The following is a 23,962-nucleotide window of genomic DNA, read 5'->3' on the forward strand; positions in this document are numbered from 1 at the left end:
AGGAATTCCAAGACCTAATTGAGAAGATAGCACACCTGTACAGTGCCCCTCAAATTGAGTGCTCTGTATCACAACTTGAATATACATGATATATGAAAGTCGTACTCCACGTTAGCGGCACTTTGAGTAAGGGGTCCGCTATTGCCTTACTAAACTTAAGAAATGCAGCATCTGCACCTCGTCTGCCTTATCGAGCACCCTCTACCCTGTAATTTGGGTTTATCTACGATTTATGGAAGATCAATCAAAAGAATGACTCATATTCAACTGGGGCCCCGCAAAGTAATACTAGAAATCAAACCTATCTACAAATTCCTCCCCGACTACCTCACTCAAACTCTGTGCCAATCACATCATCACATTACTGTATGCCGATCAATCCCCTATAGATTGAGATGATCAACGTATTCTGCCACGGTTCCAGTTACAGTGACAGGCCTTGTGGGCACGCTTACTCGTAGGTGATGGTCACCTCGGAGTCGCTGTCGATGGTAACATCAGTAACCACCTGGCCATTCTCCTCGATCTCGATGATGGTAGCATCCGTAAGGCCAACGCTCTGGCCTCCCGCAGCCTTGGCAACAGCACCGGTGAAGGTGACAGTGCCAAAGTCCACCAGGTCGACGAGCGAGCCATTTTCCTCGAAGTCTTAGATCCAGTTAGCGTTTGACAGAGTTGGGACAGGAATGTGCGGATCATATTACCTTCCACAATCCACTCTGCGTTCTGTCCTCCAAGGCTGGAGCTGGATGACAGCTCCTTGGTGACCTTCTGGCCGGTGCTCTTGTTCTCAATGATAGCAATACCCGTGGTCGAGGTGTAGGACTCGACAATGGCAACAATCTCATCACCGGCAGAGATGTCGATGCCGCTGAAGTCGTAGGCGTAGTCCGGGTACCACTCATACCAGGCATCGAATGAGGCCTCTCCATCGGTCACGGTGAAGTCAACACCAGTCTGGAGAATGGCGTTTCCATAGGTATCTCCATCGATACCAACCCAGGCAGATGCAGCCTGACTGCCTCCAGAGTTGCCAGTGGGCTCAGGAACAGTGAAGGTGCCGGTCACCGCAGTGTAAGTCGCCGCGGCAGAAGGGGGCTCCACCAGCACTGCACCGGACCAGTTGGAGCTGTACTCGACGTTGGTCTGGTTCTTGGTCGAAGCAGGTCTGGCGACTGCCTGGAGGGGTCGGGATCCCTTGCCGGCGCCGCGGGCCTTGAGGCGAGCCTCGAGGCCACGCTCGGGAGCCGCGACAGCAACGCTGGCGAGGATGACAGTAGCAATTGCAGCAGTGAACTTCATCTTGATGAGTTGGGAGGTAGTGAAAGTGAGAGAAGAGGTGTGTGTGCGTTGGAAGAATGAGCTTTAATGTCTTGAAGAACGTTGTAGTGCGATGGAAAGGAGATGAGAAGAACAGCAGTTTATCCTGATATTTATAGGATGGCTCTTGGCTGAGTATCGATCAGATCAACACTCTTCACTAATGGCATCATTTTTCCTCATAACATCCTAGACGCAACGCCATTAACATGTTGAGACGATACCACAGCGAACTGACTGCTGAAAGTGGCGACATCCCGACCGTCCATATTGAGATGCATCGGAGTCCGGTGGTGAAATCAAATCACCCTAGTAAATTCAGGAGTTTAAATAGCGTCCGCCGTTTAGTATGTGTTCAGGAAGATTCAAGTAGTAGCACGTCTTTTGCGACGCAAATTGCAAGTCAAATCACGTTAACCACACTCACCTTACACCAGAAAATCTTCGTCCGGTCCATCACTGTTTGGTATTTAGCTACATAGTGTAATAGAACTTGTATAAGCGATCTAAACTCTTGGGGGGTTGGGGGGGGAGGGAGGGAAGTTAGCATTGATAATGGATATCCTTAAAAAGAGATCCGGCCTACCGATGAACAAGCTATACACAGGGCATCGTCCGCATCCAGGCACCACCGCTAAGGATGCCAAGGAATATATTAGAACAGACATCTAAGCCCGGTTAATTTATTTTTCTCGGCATTCGAGCGGACAATATCGGCATGACGGCCTATCACCTCCGCACAGAGCCCTTGAGATCAAGGTCAGGCTTAGTTCGCGTCATTTTGGTTCAGATTACCTGACTCTCCTGCAGAACCCTTGAGCTGACTGCCCCCGGAGAAGGTTACGCTCCCGTTAAGTCCGAGTCGGGGTTCTAGTGAATGATACGTGGTAATCCGTTTCCTTGACGAGACTAAAGAAGGATGGTCTGCGTTATCTACTACAATCAAGAGTTCCTTGAGGTTTGCTGCTATTTGAGTGTGGTGAATCACACAACGGAAGGCCGGGTTGCGTCATGTATTCTGATATCCGAACAATGTGTGCCTCCAGGACTGTCTTTTTTACCTAGTTGCTTATGTCGCCTTCTTTTCAGTCGTGGTGGAAAGGAATAGAGGGAATCATACTGGGCTCCCTGCTCCAGCGACCGGCTTGGCCCGCCCAGGCACACAGCCAGTACAACAGTTCATTTTCGACAGGGACTGGAGTACCATTGAATCCCTGCCGTATATGAAGGTTCCGTAACTACTAGTGATTATCGGCAATTACGGTGGCTCTAGCTATCGATGCATGACGGTCTATTACGAGAAGTAGTTACTCTTATGAGTACAGCAAAGATATATTTCGATGACACGCGCATTAGATTGAAGAAACCACGCCAAAAGCTCTATGGATCAACCAGCGTGGTAGACGGAACACAAAATAAAGGTATCTAGTACTTCTGGAGCTGTAGTATTCACAACCTAAACAGCCGGAGCATGGTGGGCGAAGTATATACACTTAAGGAGATTCTGCATTGGACGACCCGATAGCCCCTGTTTTGGTATTGGGATCCGGAACAGACCGACAGGACCCACGCCCCGAGACATTCCCACCACTCATATATATGTCACGCAAGGAGGGGTTCCGGCTGGGTGGGGAAGATGGCTTGCTCGCCTCGTCGACAGCGCATTGTGATTGATTGATTCGATTGATTCGCTTTTCGAACCCCGCCGCTAAAGTGTGCCGCCAGTTCCGCTTGGGACTTCAGTGTCGCCCAAGTCAATAATCTTCAGGTTTAGCCCACTGCCAGAATGCCGACCCAGAATGAAGACAGTAATGCTCCTCTCCTGGGAGATAATTGCGCCAGAGTATGGGAGTACTGCAGACCCTGCGTCTAGCTTAGCGCCTCATGCCTCATTTCGGCGGAACTTGGGTACGTCCGAGGCGTTCAGCATCATCATTAATATCGTAATCGGAAGCGGTCTTTTCACGTCTCTTGGCGCCATTGACACCAATGTCCCCTCTCCAGGTGCAGCACTGGTCGTTTGGTTTGTTGGGGGCATCTTGGCTTGGACAGTTGCTGCAACTATGGCCGAGCTCGGGGCGGCAATTCCTGGTGAAGGTCCGTACAGACCCTCTGTCTTCGATTCCCCTTTACCCGCTCACCCCTTTCACCGCAGGAGGTGTTCAACAGTACCTCCAGTATATCTACAGCGAGGCCTTTGGCTTCCTTGCCGCGTGGACATGGGTCGTTGCGGTAGTGCCGGCCTCACTCGTAAATCTTGAGCATTGTGTTCGTGGAAAGCATCTACAGTGCGACCGGGGTGACCGATCAACCCGATAGGACTGCAAATAAGCTTATATCCTCTCTGGTGTTGCTCGTCATTAGCATGGCGAACTCGGTCAGTACCCAATTCAGTACGCGGCTGAACACATTCTTCCTCACCACCAAGTTCGCTGCTATCGCGGTCACCATGGTTGCGGGACTGGGTGTCGTCTTCTATCACCTTGCTGGCTGGGATAGAGATAATTCACGTGAACCACAGGACTGGTTGACGAGAGCCTGGTTTGGTGCTCGTAACACCGTTGGCTTGGACGGAAGGGAGATGGAGTGGCAGAAGTTACATGGGTGGGAATCTCTCGGTCATTATTCCGACGCACTTTATGGTGCATAGTGGGCATACTTTGGATAGGATAAGGTATGAGGCAGTGAACGGGCTGCCAGACTAATCCTTGAAGTATGCTTGGATGATGGCTAATGCATCGCCAGGCAATGTATGTCAGTGCAGAACTTTCTGCTCCGGCCCGTCAGTTGCCTCTAGCCATCAAAACCGCCGTTCCCCTTATCATCCTCAGTTTCATCGCAGTGAATATTGCCTATTACATCCTGTTGTTTTGGAGAGTAGTGTCCACAACCGATAGTGTAGCAGTGGTTTGAATGCCATCATGGGTGTCACTGACCATGGAAGTGAGTATTGCAGGCTGACATCTTGCCGCAGACTTCGTTCAGCCACCTACTCGGACCTACATTTGGTGCCATAGCAGCGGGCCTTATCTGCCTGGTGGTGGCAGGATCCTTGCTGGGAAGTTCTTTTGTCGCCGGTCGCATAGTGGTTGCTGCAGCCTATTGCAACTGGTTGCCCGCCCGCGTGGGCTCCGTTTCAGGGCGATCGACCTCGACAGCAGATGCCCCCATCAATGCGATTCTCTTCTCTACCGCCGGTTCCATTGTGTACATTTTCTTCGGGGACTTCCGGGTCTTGGCGGCATTCAGTGGTCTCTGCGTATATCTTCTTCTTCCTGACCATGGTCGGCGCTATCATCCTACGGGTTCGTGAACCAGAGCTGCTCCGCCCGTACAAGCCGATGATCTGTGTTCCCGTTGTGTTTGCTTTGGTAAGTAGGTGTGTGGTTGCTTGTGGCGCTGTTTTTGCTCCTGTGCAGGCCGTTGTGCTTATCGGACTGTGGCTGGTGGGCCTAGGGTTGTATAGTGCGAGGAGGCAATGGATAGGGAAGGGAGAGGCGGAGAGTAGCGAGCAATAGCTTCGATACACGATGCAGAAGCGTGAGGGAGGCGCGCTGGATGCTAGCTCAAACCATGCGTATCCAAGTCGGGTCGATTTCAGGATTGCCTTTGTAGTCCTTTCACCCTGCTGGTAAAAAGTGGCCGGGGATGCGTTCCCCGCATCGATGAGAAAATTGGTCATGATGTAGTAGTGGTGAGTTGAATTCCGTCAAGCAATTCAACTGGCTTGCCTGAAAATGCACCGGCAAGGACATCACCTTCTTTTGCACAACGGTTGCGACTTCTCACTTGACCACCAGACAATTCTATTGACCGAGGCATTTATTCGCACAGCCTTGTGACGGCGGTGGATACTGAGAAGGAACAGCATCACAGTCTTCACCTTAATCTGGGAATAGAAAAGCAAAGCATTGTCCTGTATAATTAATATATGACCAGTGTCATTCATAATACTTACTACCTCTCGTTTACCACCCGTTCATTGTCTGTTCACTGTCCGTTTACTCTCCGTTTGCTGTCCGTTACATCATCCAGCACAGTGGGCAGACGGACCACAAGGAAAAAGGGATCCCTGGTTTCCCAAATTACAATGTAATGGATTGGAATGGACCAAACGACCCTGATAATCCTCGGAACTTTTCGCTGGCCAGGCGTTTCATGGGAATTGTCAGTATAACCCTGCTGGCCTTTGTCAGTGCCTTTGCCGGTGCCATCTATGCGCCCACACAGACTGCAGTGATGGAAGTCATGAACTGCAGCTCTGAGATCACCATACTCCCGCTTATTCTATATAATTTAGGATTAGCCTTTGGACCCCATTTTGGGACATCCTTATCTAAAACTTATAGTCGCAAAGCTGTCTATCTTACAACTACTTCTGTTCTCATATTGTTCATGATTGGTGGTGCTGTGTCAAATACTATATCGGGCCTGACTCTCTGTCGTTTCTTTGCCGCTGTTTTTGGGTTATCGAACATCAGCAACGCCTCAGCAATTATTCTGGATTATATGCATGACAGCAAACGAGGCACCGTCCTCGCCATCTATTATACACTTCCAACTGTTACTGCGACCCTGGCACCTCTCGTTGGGGGACTTATCATGATTCAGTCTGGAGAGTGGAGCTGGACACAATAGGTACCGGTAATTCTTATAGTAGCTTTCTTTTCCCCCTTGATCTTCACCAGGGAGACCTATAAAGCGGTTATCCTACGATGTCGGGCAACGCAACAGGGGATGGCGGATGTGAACTGTGAGATAACTATTAACACTAGTTTATAGCATCTCTTTATTATTCTATTTCAGCGGCCTATTCATATACTCCTGACCGAACCGATAGTAATATTTATCAGTCTCTATAATGGGTTTCTTTTCAGTTTATTATATGCATTCGTGATTTCCGTTCCTTGGGTTTTTGAGAAGTACTATGGGTTTAATTTGACCACCCAGACTCTTACCTATCTTAATATGACCGTGGGTGATATGGTTGCTTGTATTTCCTACGCTTTGATAGACCGGTACTTCTTCCTGCCGCGGCTGCATTCGTGGAAACAAGCTCACGAGCCGAGTCTCAAAATACCTCTGGAGTCTCATCTTGTATCAGCATTGGGGGGCAGCTTGCTACTTCCACCATCATTACTTATTCTTAGTTAGACTGCTAACTTCCAAGTTCATTGAATAGTATTCATAGTATTGCAAGGCCTTTCGATGTTTTCCTGCTTGCTGGTGTATTCTGGAACGAACCTGTACATGATGGACACTTATGGTCTATTTTATGGTGCATCCGCCTCGGGCGCAATGATGTTCAGTAGATATATACTCAGCTGCGCGTTCCTTATGTTTATTCTCCAGATCTTTGAAGAGCTTGGTGTAGGCTGGGCAACCACAGTTTTAGCTACTTTGACTCTGTTTATAGCTCTGATTCCCTGGATCTTTTGGATTTATGAATCACAGATTAGGAAGGTGAGTAAGTATAAGACTACCCTATGAGATAGTCCTCTTGTATTAATAACAGGCTCCTGTATCCTTTCGCCGTTTGAATTTTATGCCTTTCAACAAAGCCTTGGAGGAGGAAAGCATTTACTTAATCTTCAAGCTTGTATAAACATGAATATATTATATAGAAAATAGCTTACTTATAGTCCAGCTTCTCACTTCTTTGCGTTGGAGTAGCCTGTCACAGAGGATCAAATAAAGAATATAATAAGCTTGGTCAGCAGCTATTAAGATCACTCTCAAATTATAAAATTCGTGATATGCCTGGCTTTGCCGATTTTCTAGCGTGTGTCTATCGAGGAAGTTGTAGGTATAGAAGTAGAATCAGAGAATGAGGACTTAAGCAAGCAGTGTCGCCAAGTCTGGGATACAAAGAATATGTAACAGCTTGGGGGTAACTGTGTTCCCATGTGGCATGCCAGTTATAATTTATGTTTCTTTTAGCCTTCCTTAATTGCCCGCATCTGCTCCCCTGAGATGCCCGTTGTGACCATTTCTAGTCCCGCAAAAATCTTGTTGTAGTTTTACTGACTATCTATACACCTCTCCGGTTCACGAATCAAATTCTTGATAGGGAGCAAATTAGATTGTGTAATAATTAAATTAAATTGCTTTTGTACTTCTTCGAGTATCCGCTTTGAAAATCCAACAGAATTATCTGGCTTTCCGGATGGGGCAGAGATAATCTTATGAATGAAGCCGTTGGTAACAAGCTCTTTGCAGGAGATTTATTTGCTCATCACTAGGACTTCATTTGCTTTGGAAATCCCAAGGCGCTGTACGAAGGAGCGAGACGCTGCATCTTCGACTATGATACCGAGCGAAGAGAATGGTGTGAGGAGAAAAATATAAAAAACAGCATATATGAAGTCTGCATGTGTAATGAGAGCTGCTAGAAACCCGATAACCAGTCCATTCAGCGCCACAATAAGAATTTTGGAGAAGTTCACGAGTATATGGGTGAGGTTCATATTTGGAAAGTAGATGCTATACATGTTACATCATATATCAGTTCCGTGGGGCATGTTTTGAAAGATAGAACCAACATCGGTGCCCCTGTTTTAAGAAATTGACTATATCATTAGCTCTATGGCCATAACCCAGGGTTGTGTGAAGCTGACGCTGAAAAGAACTGTCTTGTGCCAGTTAAGACAGTTATAGTGATTTCAGGTGCTTTATCGACATTATGAAGGCTTTCTCCTAACTGAAAGTAGTGGCCCTGGTACATGGAATTGAGCTTAAAAGGGTTGTTGATAGTTATGACAGCTATATGGTCTTGTAGGTGGACTGCTATCGGACTTTGGGTTCTTATCCTGGATTTTGATCAATCGATTCAGCTATTCACACTCAAAAGCTCCATACTAAATTTATTCAAGAAAGCTCCGGTCTTGCCCCCCAGCTGATCAGGTAATATGTATATGCGGTTACCTCCATAATTGAGTCGCCTGCATAGCCCATTTCATCATCGCTGCAAGGCGTACCTCTGCATGGAGATGATTCTTCTGTAACTACCGGGTATAATGGCCAGGATCTACATGTTCAGAAAATACTATCCAAGGAGGCTATTTTCAGCTTACATTTTCTATGAGCCAGATAAAAACCGGGTATATGGTAAAGATTATATCTCAAAGTCTTGATTTCATCCGATGCGCCTTTGGAAAGTGCGCCTTCCACCGCTTCTTGACTGTAGTATTATCTACAGCGGGAAATTTTCCCCATCTTTCGTGCAATGCCTTTTCCTCCCTACACCAACGCCTTGATTCGCCAGCTAACCAACGTGCAACCTTATCCGCGTATTCATTGACGGCTTCGAACGGAACCTGGTGTGAATACTCTTTCATGACAGCTTCACGTACACGGCCAGCAGCAGCTCCGCCACTGCCTCCCGTGGTAATACCCGTAACCTGAAGTTTATCGCTTCTTAACTCCGGGAGACTTATATGGGACTTACTACCAAAGATATATAGTACACTCGGTCACAAATACAGTAATCGAGAGAACAGTGCTGTTATTTCTGGGCGGTAAAAGGGTATTGATGTCAAGAGTTCAGGATCCAGATCTGGGTGGGTTAGGCGATTTCTAGGATGGTCGGGGCCTGCATCAGGAGCAGGGAGGTCATGGTATGGTTGTCTAAACGAGGCAAGCTCCTGGGCCAGCGGAGTAGAAAGTGTTACAGGAGTTGGCCTACTAGACTGGTTATTATTCTCATGCAGGGGTGATCTTGTTAGGTCATTCCGCAAGCCATATTTTACCACCCGCTCGAAGATATGTGGGTCCCAGGTCTGAAAGAAGGCTTTTCGACGAAAGGATTCGGCTGCTGTCTTTTGGGATGGCTAATTTCCTCGTTGATGAACAGAGAACTGTAGATGAGGACGCAGCAGTGTACTGTGATTGTACAGCTTCTTGTTTCTCAGCCGAGTCACTGGACGTGTGATGGGTGGTTCGATGAGAACTATAGCCTGGAACAGTTGTGGATGGATGAGACAAAGGTTAACCCTTCGGAGGAACATGTTAGCAAGCTATTCGTGACGGCCAAGAATTACTAATATGGGGAAGTGAACAGTGCAAAACTTCCAGCACTATGTATAATAGCAACTATAGGGTGTGGCATTTCATCGCGTTTGGCATTGATTAATTGGAGAAGATCTCGGCAGTGATTAAAGTGGCTCACTGGATGACCGTTATTTAGTAGAATTACTTGTATTCCAACAATTCCATATTGTCTCTGATGGTAGGCTCATGGTTAATACCAAGAAGCTCTTGATTTACTATGCTGCCTTGATCCTGATGCGCAGGATCTGCCGCCCAAATATTATGAATACCGAGCCCGTCCCTATTGCAACGGACCTATAATTTCATATAGAGTGGCTCATAGAGCTCCTATATTGCCGGTAGTGGTTAGATAGACCTCATGCTATAAAGATAGTAGACATACCTTCGCAAATCCACCTCCTGGAGCGATTAGAGTTGTCACAGCCCTAGGAAGCGGCCTAGGGTCGCTTGTGGGAATGTACTGTTTAACAGCCAGATGAAGAACATCATCTTGTGTCCTTTTGGTGGCTGCCGGATACTCTCGAATATGTTGACACGGCACCGTATGCTCAATAACCTGAAAGGTGGTAGATGAAGACATGCCTGATAAGATAGCGCCGCATCGGCAATGTAAGAACGATCGCAGTGGCAAGGTTGCAGTAGGGCATCTATTTGTAGATTACCACCCTACATTATATTCCTAGATCAAACAAGTACTGTGGATTACAGGTTTTGCGACTAAAACCAAACAAGAAGATCTATCTCATTGCCATGAGTGATCTCTGGCTATGCTGCAACAACAAAGATTTTCGCGTGATTGAGCGCTAATCTCAACTCACAAGCTCAGGACTCCCTTGCATCTACCGAGCTGGTCTGTTACACCATGATATCACAATTTTTCTCCTTGCAACCAAGGCAAGGCTAGCCCCAAATCTCGCACTAGATCTATAACCCTGTTCACAATCTTCCCCTTCTAGATCCAATCTTCGCTTGTCTAACTAGTTCCCAGGTATCCTTCGCTGCAGGCTTCAACTCTGAAGCATATTTTGCCGAGTCAGGACTGGTTGTCTGCCGCTGGACATGCCTGGCGGCCACGCTCTGCAAGATAACGGTGATTCTGAATGCGAAGAATGCATCGCCCTACCAAAGGTCCGGTTCTGGGTCCCAGCCTGCAGCCTCCGCATACCACTGCACGCACTGCGCGCGACTAGGTAATCCCATTACCTCCCCAGAGCAAAACCCCACCACGTTTTGGCCTAGACGACTTCAGAAATAAGGATGTGTGAGATTGCAAAAGTCCGAAAGCGGATGGCGCAGTGTAGACATTTCCCAATCAAAAACCCCGATTACTCGTGATTCTGTGGGACGAAAGATCAGGTTATCAATCTTATAATCACCATGGACTATAGCATGTCGATCTCGGGGTCGAACATCGTGGCGGGAGAAAAACTCGATCATCTCGGCGAGGTGTAATAACTCTCCTATCGGTGCCCTTGTCAAGGGGTCTTCCACCTTTTCCTGTGCTCGTGATAGTGTCGTAAATGTCGACGACTGACGGTCATAGTACCCGCCTTGCTTACCAAAATTTTGCAGCCCGTTGGAGTGGGTTTTGGTGGTATGGATTTTACCCAACACGGGCACAGCATCCCTCCACCTGAGAATCCAAAGTAAGCTCATGCAAAGCCAAAAAAAAAAAAAAAAAAAAAAGGTTATGGCACAGTAGACCGGAACATGTACAAATCTGTCCTTTCTACCGGAGTCACTCCCGGCATAGTAGAGTAGGTGAAGATTCGACCATCCAAAAATTGCATAACATAGAAAGGTGTTCCGAGAATGTCGTCATCTTCGTACAAACAGTACATCCTAGGGACCGGGACATCCGTATTCTGCAGAGCAGATAGCAAGCTATATTCCCGTTCAATCTGATGGACAGCCCTGGAGAGGAGCTTTCCTGGTGGCTTCTTTCGTAAGACGTATGACACACCACCAGAATCCGTGATTTTGTAGGTTGGGTTAGACTGTCCCACCTCAAACTGTTGTGCGATACCGGTTAGCTCATCATCATAGCGCACATAGAATGAGGTAGCTCAACTTGTTCTACTTCTAGAGGAGCTCGGATTATGGGTAGCACACGAGCAAAATATTTCTCCAGGGCATGAAGGTCTATTGGCTGTTGTGGTGCATTAGACATTGTGAAGGAGTCGATGTCCCGAAAATACTGTTTTCCATATAATTCAGGTTTGACTGCTACAACGATTTTATATGCTGACCAAGTGCAAGTCAACACCCTGGAAGGAACAGGTATGATGATGTCCAAACAATAGCAGGCCATTGATGAACTTAATTCCACGAAATGAGGTTTCATTTTACATTTAGATATACTTCAAGGGGAAATACTACAACAATCTTGGATTCGGCCACTATATGACGCTATACACCAGAACAGATCCCGGACTGGAATTCTGGTTCTGCAGGTTACACAGCGTTGTCGATCAGTTCAATTCGGTGAATCGAAGACGGAAGTCCGGTGGTGGTGTTGTGGCAAACAACCCCGAAGGGTGTGGAAACTTATCATCTTCAGTCTCCACATGGAAACGTTCAACAATCAGCGCTATTTGCCGTTTGATTTGCGCCATAGCCAAGTGTCTCCCAACACAACTTCGCGTTCCATATCCGAAGGATAGCATGCAGATAGTACTTGGAGCGCCTCCTGTGGGCACCTGCTTGGGATTCTCCGGATTGGACCGATCAATCCACCGTTCTAAGTTCAACTTCTCGGCATCATCTCCCCAAATATGAAGAGCAGAGTTTATAGCCTTCGGACAGACTGCGATGTTCGTTCCACGTGGAATATGATGTCCCTTGATGGTAGTGTCGCGAATGGCTTTGCGAAGGAGGAATCCAAAAGAGGGAAAAAGCCGCAGTGACTCCATGACCATTGCGTTCAAGACAGGAAGACGGTCAGATTCATCTTCGTCAAGGGTCACATTTTCACCTTTGCTTTGCAGTACTTCCTTGCGTACTAATTGCTGAGCATCTTGATTGGCTGCAAGGCAGTATATCACAAAGGAGAGAGAACCCCCCGAGCTTTCAAAGCTACCTCTTATTTTAGTAAATTTCTTCGAGTGGAAGAATATTCGGAAAGGTATTACCCTGCAGCAAAGATGGCGTTTATCTGTCCTATGTATTCGGTTTTTTCGAGGGTCCCTAACTGTGAAACGATGGACAAGTAAGTGAGGTGGTCATATTTCCTGTCTGTCTCCGCCATTCTTATCTCCACAATTGAACGGATGCCAGTAAAAAGAACAGATTTTGCCGTATCCATTTCCCCTTCCGCGTCGGAAGGAATTAATCTGTCTAGCCAGGGTGGCAATAAGTTATGTAGGATAAACCGTTTCTTCTTCTGGCGGTTGCTAGTGAACAACATTTTCATTGCCTTGAATAGGGGGATGTTTTTGCCCTTCATAGTCTCCAGATCAATTCCCAGTGCAACTATACTTGCAGTGTCCATCGTGGCTCTGAATATAGCGTCTGTAATGCAAACAACGGTTGCTTTTCTACTTTCGAGTTGCAGGTCGCTTTCGGGAACTTTGTTCAATAGCGAAGAGATATACTCATTAAATTGCCTCGACTTGGCAGTCAGAAGTGGATGAATGACATGGATGTTCGTTTGATTGGAAGCAGGCAGGAATGTTTTCCAGTTGGTCTTGTGTACCGCCTGTTCCTGTGAAACCAGGTTATCTCCGAAAACTCGATTCGCGTATCGCCGGAAGGCACAGGACTTTTCGTAGTCGTATGAATGAGTCGAGTGTACCTCGACAAGTCCATCCTGGTCCGTAGGAACTATGTACTCGGAGCCAAATAGGCCGAAGAAATGCATCAGTCCATTTGGATAGGATCTCTCATTAATCCAATGTGTCACAGCGTTCGCTAAGGGCTCGTCAAAAATATCGAACACGTGGTCGTAGAACCAATTGGCTGACTGCAGCTGTTACCTTCAACCAGGATTTGCGGGATTAAGGTTTCATTGTCTCGAACCTGTGGGCCAGGAACATCGTTGAAGGTACTATGGCGCCTTCTTAGAAGGGTCGTGATACAAATAGCGAAAGGCAGGGAAGTCGACCAGGACTCAATGATAGTACTGATAAGTGATGTTGGGTTGTTAGTAAGAATCCCGAAATGTCGGGTGAGGACGTAAAGAAAGACACAGCAAACATAGAAAGTGGCTTTAATCCTGGTCTCGTATTTTGGCATCTTGTCGGACTTCTGTGTAACCAATGGATGGAATGGCAGGGTGGATATATTTACAAACTACACAAGAGAGTGTGGAATGTGGCCTATATTTATATTGCTTTCAACCACGTTTGGTACGACAACAGAGATGTACAAATTGACCGATATTCCACAGGCATTAGATAAGGTAAGAGCTTTTACTACTTAACTGCTTCTTTCCGACAACCTGCATATACGCCTCTGCTTAGCCTTCCTAATACAACACCCTACTTCCTCCGCCAACACTGTCCCCGGCATCTTGAGAACAGACTGGGTAAAAAACATTCACAAAATACCACCTAATTTTCACATTCCTTCAAGAGGTCGAGTATAACATTGAACCGGACGCATACAGTGATTACTTAGTCATGTGGACACCCCGTATGTCACTTTCCTTTCTTGTCATGACTCGCCCAAAAGCCCTCACTTCACCCTTGCTGCTTCTTTGGTCAAGGCGCATCAATAACCAACTTACGTTTACCTCAAAAATGATTACGAACAGTATCACCTTTCCTATTAGCAGAATACCGTTGAATGCCCAAGTTACAATTGTCCCGGTGCCCTTTCCCAGCAATGAATGTCGAGCTTACGATGGAGCCTCAGTTTGCCGATCAGAAGGGGCATGGTTTTGATTTGGATTGGTAACTTGATCGAAGAATGAATGTATCGTAAATGTCGTAAATAATACATGTTTCCTGCAAGTTGCCTTTCTATTCCCCTAATAATGCTGTCTGACCATGTACTCACCTGATCAGCAGGAGAAACAGGTAGCTGCTAGCGTGTGCATAGCATATGTCACGATGTAAATAAACGGATTGCCTATGTACGGTGGAGGTAGGCTCTAAGGCAGTAAGAGTGGCCCAGAATCAGGGAATCATCCAACCAGCACCCCACATTTGTCTTGGTACAGATTCCATTAAAGATTAAGCGTCAACGTACATTTCCAGACATTTAGTTACGGTGGCTAGACCAAGAGTTAGAGTCAAAATCTCTACTGATATGAGAATGGTGGAATTCATGACGTAGCAAGACATCTCAGCCAAGGTTAACACGATTATATGGCAAGTCCAAATGTATCTACATTATGCATGCTCATATAATTGAGCCTTTGACGACAGCGTGATGTAAATTGATGGTTGACTGCATTTTATGAGGCGAGAATTTAAGAGCAGGAAAGATTTTATATTCAGAACCCAAGTCCGCTTGCCACTCGATGACGACGATACTTATACGCCCACGTTCCTAAAGCGTAATACACTATAGGACTTGGGTAAGGTGAGTAATCTCCTGCCTCCGGTTTCTGGTGTTGTGTGGGTCGGCAGGCAAAAGTCGGGATGTCCGACGGGAGCCGAAGGCCCTATCTTCCAGGATGGTACTTGGGACACTGAATTCGAGAACGTGTAGATGATATGCGCTTTAGACCAATAGACTAGCATATATGCGTGACTGCTTTTGCGGCAAGCCGGTTTCCGTGGGGGAGGATGTCAAACAAGGGATCCAATTGCATCGAGTTCAGCGACTAGTTGAATCTGTCGGTCTCGGAAAGGAAACACGGCAGTTGAGGCGAAAGCTCGCGCGCCCCAACTCGAACAACCCCCACCTACGCTAGTTGACGCTACGCACTACCAAGCCTAAGGCGGTAATATAGGGAATTACTAGATAGCTAGATGGTCATAATCCATAGTAGGAATTACAAGGTCTCGGGTGTTATTGACGCGAGGCACTTCGCGTGTCTCGGATGTTGACAGACGAACCCCATCTCTTCCCCTCAAAAATTGGGGTATCCCAGCGAGAAGGGAAGAAACAGCACCGCCTCTGATCCATTTTCATGAGCATTATATAGGTCCAAAATGCAGTTCACGCGATGTGGACTTCACGGCTTTCATGAAGTACTAGGAATTGATGTGGACGCGATCCGCTTTTATTGGACGATTGAAACCGACGACAAACATGCCTCACAGCTCGCGTACCGGGTGGTGTTGAGTGCCGACGAGACAGCTGTGCAAGGGGATGCGACCGATCAAGCTAAGCTGGCCTGGGATTCAGGCCGGGTGATGAGCAATGAGCAACGTAACATCATCTGCAGACCCGATAATGGCTTCCAGTCGACTTGCAGCTATTACTGGAAAGTGACCGTCTGGGATCAGTCGCAGCGACCCCATCACAGCGCCGCCAATCACTTCTTCACAGCCTACCCTCGATCTCACCTGCTACCGCCCTATAGCATGAACCAGATCTACATGCCTCATACCAGCCTCATTTTCCGCTCGTGGTTCGAGGACGAGCCGAATCGATGGAAAGCCGTGTGGATTGGTGACGGTGGCGACAAACCGATCTACTTACGCAAGGCCTTCGATTTGGCGCAGCCCCCAACCCTTGCCATTCTGTTTGCATCCGGCCTTGGACATTTCAACATGACTGTCAATGGAATCCCAGCGTCAGACCATCGTCTGGACCCCGGCTGGACCAACTACCACCGTCGCGTGCAATTCACGGCCTACGATGTGACGGCCCAGTTGCAGACAGGCGCCAATGTGCTGGGCGCGCACCTGGGCAATGGTTTCTATGCGGGCGACAAAGGGGATGATCGGTTCTTCTGGCCCATGTACGAAGACAACACCTATGTCCGCTATGGCAACGAGCTCTGCTTTTTTGGTGAGCTGCATCTCTTCTACGGCGACGGCACACACAGGACGATTATTTCGGATCCATCCTGGCGCGTCCGTAAGAGCGCCACCAGCCTTGCTAATATCTATGCATCCGAAAACCACGATCGACGACAATATCCAACGGGCTGGGACACGCCCGACTTCGATGATGCAGACTGGGCCCTCGCCAAGCCACTGACTGGCCCTCGTGGTCATATTTACTACCAAACTCAGCCACCTGTGGTGTTGCATGAGACCTTCCAGCCAGTGAAGATCACAGAGCCGCGTCCGGGTATTGTCTGCTACGATCTGGGGCAGAACGCCTCAACAATGGTGCAGATGGAAGTTGAGGGACCAAGAGGATCGGAAATAATTGTTCGTTATAGCGAGACGGTCAAAGAAGACGGCACAGTGTTGATGCCGGATCCCTTGTTCAGGGAGTTCGAGACTGGAGTTTTCTCTCGCATTCTTCTGGCCGGAACGGGCGCCCCTGAAACTTGGGAACCCGACTTTAGTTTCACCAGCGCACGCTATATCCAAGTAGAAGGGGTTTCTCTGGATGGCAGTGACGGCGGCCCGGTCATCCGGTCAGTTGTGGGACGCCATGTCTCGTCAGCTGCCCGCCGCCTGGGCACGATGCAGACCGACAAGAAAGATGTGAATCAACTGCTAAACGCCCTATCCTGGACGTTCAGTAGCAATCTGTTCAGTTACCACACCGACTGTCCCCAAATTGAAAAGTTCGGCTGGCTGGAGGTCACGCATCTGCTGGCCCCAGCGACGCAGTACGTTCGCGATATGGAAGCTCTGTATACCAAGATCCTCGACGATATCCTGGACGCTCAAGAGCCTAGTGGGCTGGTTCCCACCATGGCGCCCGAGATCCGCTACATGTGCGGCCCGCTGCATGATACCATCACCTGGGGATGTGCCATATGTCTTCTGCCCGACATTCTGAGAGAGTACTACGGTTCAACACATGTCGTCGCCAAGGTGTTCCCCGCGGCAGTGCGATACATGGAATACATGCGCACCAAAGAGCGCCGAGGCGGTTTAATTGAACACGGACTTGGGGATTGGGGCCGCGGAATTGCCTTTGGCAATAATCAAGCTAATATCGAAACCGCGATATACTACCGGTGCCTACAATGCGTCGCAATGATGGCTCGTGAACTGGGAGAAAGGCGAAAGGCAGAAGAATTCGAACAGTGGGCCGCTCGGGTTTACGCCGCGTACAACCGTCACTTGCTCGTTACCGACGACACGTCTCGGCCGTACGCCTACTATACCTCACTAGACAACTACCCGACCCGGGACCGAGATGCAGTCGCCCAAGCCATGGCTTTGCAATTTGGACTGGTCCCTGAACAGTATCGCAAGGATGTGATGGCTGCCTTTTTGGATGATGTAGCAGATGGGCGCATCCGTGCCGGAGAGATAGGGCTGCGGTACATATTTAACACGCTGGCTGACGCAAAGCGACCGGATTTGGTGTTGCAGATGGCCCGTCAAGAGGAGCACCCGTCTTATATGCGATTTCTGCGGCGTGGAGAAACAACCCTGTTGGAATTCTGGCAAGATGAGTGCCGTAGCAAATGCCACGACATGCTAGGAACCATTTACGAATGGTTCTACGCAGCGGTCTTGGGTCTGAAGCCTATAGGACCGGCATATCGTACTTTCGTGGTAGACCCGCCTTACAATGCCGAGTTCGATCATGTCAAGGGTAGCGTGGACTGTCCCTACGGGACGATTACTATTGAGTTTAGACGCAACAAGCAGCATCAGGCCACCGTGAATGTGCGTGTGCCATTTGGTACCACCGCGATTGTTAAGCTTCCCTGCAGCGGCAAGTCTACAACCTATTTCCGGGATGGAGAAGACAGTCGGCCAGTGAACGGAAAGGAAGTCACCCTAAGCCACGGCATGTACTCTATCATTGAATGCTAGTGATAATAAAAGCTGGAATTGATTTAGGCAGTGTGACCAACCGCCAAAATGGCCAGATCGTACGATAGATTGTTCGACGCGTGCTGTGTCGGTAGGATGATGACCGAGCCAGCTCATCGCACCATAGGCTGGAGACAAAAGTAGATAAATCTAAAGTGAAAAGCTCCGGAAAAGCCTACCAGTCCTGGACATAGGTGTGTAGCTGTTAACATGCTGGGACTCGGGATATCCGAGGTCCATCATTATTTGTCTGTGGCCTTAGCTGGCGGCTTAACCCGGTTCGAACTGGCGCGTCGCGGTTAGGGCTCACCACCCCGGATGGGCGAGAGGTTATTGTGCCTATTATGATGAATACGAGCTGGCCAGACTCAACTTCGGTATTGTTAGTCTTTGTTGTGTTTCCTTGGGGACATTTTCGGGTCAGAGCCTCCCGAAGCCATCTCCACGTTTACCCCAGGATCTGTGATTTCGGTTCGTTGCAGCGGCAATGATGACATGCTTTATCCTATACAACAACTCCGCCTTTTGTGCTGGAGTTGACCAGGGATACTGACTGAGTCACACACCAATGTAACGGACAGTAGCGTTATCCCTTGTATATAGCTCGACAGTGCAACCGACCTTTTATTCGGAAACTTGAACAACTTGAAGAGCGACCTTCCGACGTTCCGACCAATATGGCCAAGCTAACAACTTTACTGTCCGCTGTCTTTTTGGCCATTGGAGGTAGACACTCTTTTTTCCCATCGATTTTTTTGTTGCGCAGATAAACATATATTAATGGCTTTGGTCGAGGACAAATAGGCTTCCTTTTCGGATATGACAGTGGTATCATTACCTCGACGATCGGCCAAACCGAGTTTATCAGATACTTTAACAACCCAAATGATACGGTGACGGGAGGTATCGTATCTGCCTTTCAAGGCGGTGCAATCCTAGGAACCATCATTAACATCTTCACCGGCGATAGATTGGGACGCAAAATGTCCGTCTTTGCCGGTGCCTGCATCTCTATTGTAGGCTGTGCCCTGCAGGGCGGCGCGATCAACATGACCATGCTCATCATAGGTCGGTTCATTGCGGGTGTAGCCGTGGGAATGCTGACCGCCACCGTTCCCATGTACGCCGGCGAGATGGCCGAAGCCGCATCCCGCGGAATGATGTCAGGTCTGCTGCAGTGGATGTTAAGTTGGGGATCTCTCGTTGCGCAGTGGCTGGGGTACGGGTGTTCGTTCAACAATACTGATTTCCAATGTATATTTAATCCAGATCTCGGACTGTCCGTGCGGCATTTGTACCAAAGAGTCTGACTTACGTTCACAGGGCGCTTCCCACTTGCATTTCAATGCGTCCCTGGCCTCGTTCTCATGGCCGGTGTTTGGTTTCTCCAGGAATCACCTCGCTGGCTGATGGAACAAGACCGCCACGAAGAGGCATTAGCCACACTGCACCGTCTGCATGGTGATGGCACCCCTGAAAAGTCGCAGTACATCGAGCTCGAGTATCAGGAGATCCGGGACACCATTGAGGCAGAGCGTGCACAGAACACCATTACTTGGACTTCCATCCTCACCAAGCCCTCCTGGCGCCGCCGCCTCATTCTCGGCTGCAGTGTGCAGGCCTTTGGTCCATTGTCAGGGATCAATGTCATCAACTATTACGGAACGCGTATCTACAGCTCACTGGGTATCGAAACGCGCACAACGCTGATGATCATCGGTATCTCCGGCGGTCTATCGATCGTCTATTGCACCATCGGACTCTGGGCCCTGGAGCGGGTGGGTCGAGTCCGACCCCTGATCATTTCAGCAGCGGGTATGGCAGCAGCATTGGTGTGCAATGCGGCCATGTCCCAGCATTATACCGAGACGAACACCAATCAGCTACGTGCAATGGTCGCAATGAACTTTGTCTTCAGCCTGTTTTACACATCCCCTGGTATCATCTCCTGGGTCTACCCTGCGGAGATCTTCCCTGTGGATATCCGTAACCAAGGCAATTCCATTACCACGTTCACAAATTGGACCGTCAATCTGGTGTTCGCGCAATTTTCACCTACGGCACTATCCAACATTGGCTTCCGTTACTTCTACGTCTTCTTCGTGTTCAACCTAATTGCCATGGTCTGCTATATATTTTTCTTTCCAGAGACCAGGGGTAAGACCCTCGAACAGATGGACGAGCTTTTCGGGGACGTGATGGTGTTTCCTGTGGACGTGAAAGGAAAAGAAGAGCCCCAAGTAACAATGGTTGAAGATGCTGCAAATGGGTCATCCTGAGGCATAATTCTTGCTTTCCTTCTTGAGTGTCAGAACTCGTGGTATCACCCATGTCTTCGTTAGGCCTTTAATGATAACGTGATGTGCTTGGCGATCCGCAGCTTGTTGTGGCTACTGATATCTTTATAGCCCCTCTGTTGGTTTCACCAGCAAGGGGTAATTATAGTAAGTCCGGTTCATATAGAACTCCTCCATAGGGGATCCTACGCTATCTCCGTAATTTACTGGCAGATCCTTGGTATTCAAGCTGAACATATTCAGTAAACTGATCCCTAAAAGCAAGGTCTTTCTCTTAGTCTACGTAAGAAAATACCCGCATTCTCTTCTTCACGCAATTTCTTTTGCCATCTCACTATAGTGACATGGATTACGAATAGATTTCAGTAAATCCATGTATCGAGGTCAGCGAGACATCCAAGCAAGTCCAATATGAGGCTCTCGGGGAATCTATGCGCTTCCGCTTGGGTGAGATTCCGGTAAGGTTTAGTGAGAGACTAACAAAATGAGTCTGTATCATCCTTTACCAGGCAAAATAAAAGAACGGAAAATAAAGGACGGTGGGGAGGGCAGCACGATACCGCAGGATAAGCAAGCGACAGGCTATTCACGAGTGAATTCACCATCGTATGACAGAAATTCAACTCGCTATCACGAGTCTAGATGTTGCCTGGCTAAACAAATGTCTCACATAATATGCCATGGTGCAGGGACGGGAACGCGGTCTCTAAATAATAATTTGGGCATGTCCTGGGTGGCAGCCTGATAAGGCAGCGTTGGGATCAATCCCTGTAAAAGGGCATGTATGGGGACTACGCGGTAATGGGAATCAAATGGGGTCTATGAGCTAGAGTCGTCCAGTCTGAAGCGCGCAATAACGTCAGAACGCAAATAGATGCTTTTATAGGGGCTTTTAGGCAGAGCCTTCCTACAATTGAAGTAGGCTTGGGTTCTATGGGTTGGAAGACTTGGTGCCAGGAGTGAAGGACCACCTACGTAGCTGCCACACCTACTAGGCGGTTTCATTAGGTTATATGAACACTGAATTACTACATCTATTCGAGGAGAAGATCGGGACTTTTCAACCCCTCGACCCTCAAAAGGTCCATGATCTGTTCGCTTATCTGGTCCCTGATTTCAAGCGAAAATGAGGATCTGAGTAAGTGTATATTAGGTGTTGAGATGTGGACCTTTCGGGTTCGCGTTTCTGAGATAGCGCCTATTCATGTTTGATTTTTGTTCTCATGTGACAAGTCCCACACTTCCTGAAGACTGGCTGTTGTGCATCCCTCATCCAGGATTTTCGTTTTCCAGGTCTCCTTTGACAGGGCATCACCGAGAAACAAACAAAGGTCCATGCCCTCACCAAGACCACAATCCATTCCATTATACGGACATTCACACGCTCCGGGGCGGACGGGGTCATGGAAAAAGATGGTCGGAGGATTGTGCCAGTGCTAAAGAAATTTGCGACGACGTAGTCCCCGCACCAGTCATTATTAGGGTGCGCTACCCCCAATTTGTCACCAGCGTTAGGTACAGACTCAGAAATGCAGTTTTGGAAGTGATTGTTCGGGGAGGCAGCGGCTTCTATCCGCAATGCATGGCTCGCATGTTTGGTCAGCCACCACAGCTTAGGGTTTTTGAGGTTGGAATCGGCCTTGCTAAAATCGTGTGCGAATTGTTCCCTGCAAAGCTCGGGTGCAGTGCGCAGCAAATCATCCCACGTATGTGTATAACCTGCAACTATGCAAGCTCATAAACATTCTTCAAACATATCTGGTCTCATGTGAGCAAGCCTCTCATAGATCGTCATGTCCAAGGTATTAGGGTACCAAATGAGCTCCGGCAAGAACGTTCCGGGAGTATCCGCAGAGAGCCAGGATAAATCATTGGACATGATGCGGCGGGCATTGATTGCGCGCCTAATATTGATCTCATGTCTATCTCGGGGGTGCTCCGGAATCTGTGTGCTCCACCATTTGGCGAAGAGGGATAATGATAAATACCGCGCATCACCATAGCCCATCCTTCTTTGAGCATGTATGGTCGTCGAAGTTGTGCATAACGATCGATTTCTCCATTGTATGCGGCAACATAAATGAGCTTGTCTTTATTAATGAAGGGGTGGTCTGTAGGCAGAGGATTGAACAGCAGTGAGATATAGTCATCTGGAACCTCTGGGGCCTTTCTGTTATGGTCATCTATGCAATTTTCCTGTATCTTAGGTAAAAATCAACAGCAAGCACTGGGAGAGAGACTGTTCTTCCTAAAATTGACTCAACCAAAGCATCCTCACCGTGCTCAGTCCGAGTAGATCTTCCTCTCTATGCCCCTTTCTCTTGTCTCTGCATTTGTCCCTTCATCTTGGGAGCTAAACACGCTGTACACTAGCCGCCCGTTTCAAGCCGAACAACCGGTAATATTGGCCTTTGCTTCTGTCGCTGCCTGGTTTTTCAACATATGTGCCTTTTCCTTCCGTTGCCAAGAGCTTGCGAAATTCTTTAGTTTCATGGGGTTCCTGCCAGCTGCCTTCTCTGCGGCGTTGACCGAATTTCGGGCAGCTGGAAGGTCGCATGTAATCCATCCTGCAACTGCTCCATCAGGCATTGCCATTGTTTCCTTGACCAGTCCTTCCTCAACTAGGAGGGCCTTCTTCACAATATCGCCATTCGCATCCTTTGGCTGCCTGTCCCAAACCGCCCTATCGTACTGCATCCGAATGTCGGCTCCTATCTCCCGGCAGGCGTTGGCCTTTCGGCCAAATTCAACTCGGCTTCGAGCTTTTTCGGCCTGGTCGAATAAGGCTTGGCTCGCGTTGCTATTACCCTCCTCCAACCAGCCCTTCTGCTCAATAAACCTGCTTCTGGCATCAGTACTTCAGATTTCAAGTAGATATTTGGTCTGAAGAAGGCATGCAGGATGCAAGGGAGATGAGTAATCTAGAGTGCTACTTGGCCTTCGCAGTCAGTGATTTCAAGGACGTCATATCTGCTCGGCTCCCAAATATTACGATGTTTGAGGAACAATCCGCCGGCATTACAACACTGGCAAGCAACGACCTGTACCTCGGCGACACGATTGACGTGGTGGACAGGCATCACTTCTAGTGCTCAAGGTCTCAAACTCCATCGCAAGCATGAAGAGTGTCGAAAGTATCGGCGAAGAATTTCACAAGGAAATGGTCGAGGAGGCTATTCTACTCTTCGTCACTGCTTTTCTCCTCCTTATCCCTGGACTCGGCGAGATTGCCGATTCCGTAGAACCTCTGTTGCTGCCGCACTCAGAGCTATCGGCGGAGCCGGTAATGCGGGATTTGGAATCTATAGCGTCGTGAGTGTCAAGGATGCGGGAGCCGGTGAAATTTTCCTTGCTCTTCTAGGTGGCTTGGGGATACTTGATATGCTTAAAGCGCCATCCCTTTTTGCAATGGCCGCCAAAGCGAGAAGGGCAATGGATGCGGGGGAT

The 23,962-nt window shown here is 48.3% G+C and overlaps 10 protein-coding genes across 10 annotated transcripts; 4 read left to right on the forward strand and 6 right to left on the reverse strand.

The window, feature by feature from the left end:
- Positions 1-274: 274 nt before the first annotated feature.
- Positions 275-1,786, reverse strand: BO83DRAFT_350445 (A4/G1 family peptidase). Its single transcript, XM_025528904.1, has 2 exons — positions 705-1,786; positions 275-648 (listed from the first exon to the last, which is right to left on the reverse strand). The coding sequence occupies exons 1-2, from the start codon at positions 1,300-1,302 to the stop codon at positions 452-454; spliced, it is 795 nt and encodes a 264-aa protein (XP_025381977.1). The 5' UTR covers positions 1,303-1,786; the 3' UTR covers positions 275-451.
- A 1,320-nt stretch (positions 1,787-3,106) lies between these two features.
- Positions 3,107-4,838, forward strand: BO83DRAFT_404221 (amino acid transporter; the record flags this gene model as incomplete). The annotated part of the gene is made up of 7 exons (XM_025533687.1): positions 3,107-3,128; positions 3,163-3,417; positions 3,476-3,533; positions 3,583-3,969; positions 4,080-4,227; positions 4,295-4,579; positions 4,641-4,838. 7 exons carry the CDS (start codon positions 3,107-3,109, stop codon positions 4,836-4,838), a joined length of 1,353 nt encoding a protein of 450 aa, XP_025381978.1.
- A 577-nt stretch (positions 4,839-5,415) lies between these two features.
- Positions 5,416-6,810, forward strand: BO83DRAFT_404222 (bicyclomycin resistance protein; the record flags this gene model as incomplete). The annotated part of the gene is made up of 4 exons (XM_025533688.1): positions 5,416-5,907; positions 5,959-6,066; positions 6,103-6,469; positions 6,503-6,810. 4 exons carry the CDS (start codon positions 5,416-5,418, stop codon positions 6,808-6,810), a joined length of 1,275 nt encoding a protein of 424 aa, XP_025381979.1.
- Positions 6,811-8,441: 1,631 nt separating this feature from the next.
- BO83DRAFT_404224 (uncharacterized protein) lies at positions 8,442-9,949 on the reverse strand (the record flags this gene model as incomplete). Its single annotated transcript, XM_025533689.1, has 6 exons — positions 8,442-8,787; positions 8,818-9,149; positions 9,171-9,312; positions 9,378-9,486; positions 9,567-9,663; positions 9,752-9,949. 6 exons carry the CDS (start codon positions 9,947-9,949, stop codon positions 8,442-8,444), a joined length of 1,224 nt encoding a protein of 407 aa, XP_025381980.1.
- Positions 9,950-10,305: 356 nt separating this feature from the next.
- BO83DRAFT_404225 (phosphotransferase family protein) lies at positions 10,306-11,539 on the reverse strand (the record flags this gene model as incomplete). Its single annotated transcript, XM_025533690.1, has 5 exons — positions 10,306-10,488; positions 10,543-10,612; positions 10,673-11,002; positions 11,086-11,381; positions 11,450-11,539. The coding sequence occupies 5 exons, from the start codon at positions 11,537-11,539 to the stop codon at positions 10,306-10,308; spliced, it is 969 nt and encodes a 322-aa protein (XP_025381981.1).
- A 301-nt stretch (positions 11,540-11,840) lies between these two features.
- On the reverse strand, positions 11,841-13,602 carry BO83DRAFT_326931 (cytochrome P450; the record flags this gene model as incomplete). Its single annotated transcript, XM_025528060.1, has 3 exons — positions 11,841-12,444; positions 12,501-13,326; positions 13,446-13,602. The coding sequence occupies 3 exons, from the start codon at positions 13,600-13,602 to the stop codon at positions 11,841-11,843; spliced, it is 1,587 nt and encodes a 528-aa protein (XP_025381982.1).
- A 1,868-nt stretch (positions 13,603-15,470) lies between these two features.
- Positions 15,471-18,218, forward strand: BO83DRAFT_460423 (alpha-L-rhamnosidase; the record flags this gene model as incomplete). Its single annotated transcript, XM_025537205.1, has 1 exon — positions 15,471-18,218. One exon carries the CDS (start codon positions 15,471-15,473, stop codon positions 18,216-18,218), a length of 2,748 nt encoding a protein of 915 aa, XP_025381983.1.
- A 677-nt stretch (positions 18,219-18,895) lies between these two features.
- Positions 18,896-20,497, forward strand: BO83DRAFT_373366 (sugar porter family MFS transporter; the record flags this gene model as incomplete). Its single annotated transcript, XM_025530034.1, has 3 exons — positions 18,896-18,944; positions 19,023-19,472; positions 19,542-20,497. 3 exons carry the CDS (start codon positions 18,896-18,898, stop codon positions 20,495-20,497), a joined length of 1,455 nt encoding a protein of 484 aa, XP_025381984.1.
- A 1,220-nt stretch (positions 20,498-21,717) lies between these two features.
- BO83DRAFT_394374 (uncharacterized protein) lies at positions 21,718-22,523 on the reverse strand (the record flags this gene model as incomplete). The annotated part of the gene is made up of 3 exons (XM_025533007.1): positions 21,718-21,951; positions 22,008-22,234; positions 22,259-22,523. The coding sequence occupies 3 exons, from the start codon at positions 22,521-22,523 to the stop codon at positions 21,718-21,720; spliced, it is 726 nt and encodes a 241-aa protein (XP_025381985.1).
- A 374-nt stretch (positions 22,524-22,897) lies between these two features.
- BO83DRAFT_326996 (uncharacterized protein) lies at positions 22,898-23,353 on the reverse strand (the record flags this gene model as incomplete). The annotated part of the gene is made up of 1 exon (XM_025528065.1): positions 22,898-23,353. A coding segment is annotated over one exon (456 nt), but the record flags the coding sequence as incomplete, so codon positions are not given.
- Between the last annotated feature and the right edge of the window lie 609 nt (positions 23,354-23,962).

The sequence above is a fragment of the Aspergillus eucalypticola genome (assembly GCF_003184535.1).
Source record: "Aspergillus eucalypticola CBS 122712 chromosome Unknown BO83scaffold_51, whole genome shotgun sequence".
Classification (NCBI taxonomy): domain Eukaryota; kingdom Fungi; phylum Ascomycota; class Eurotiomycetes; order Eurotiales; family Aspergillaceae; genus Aspergillus; species Aspergillus eucalypticola.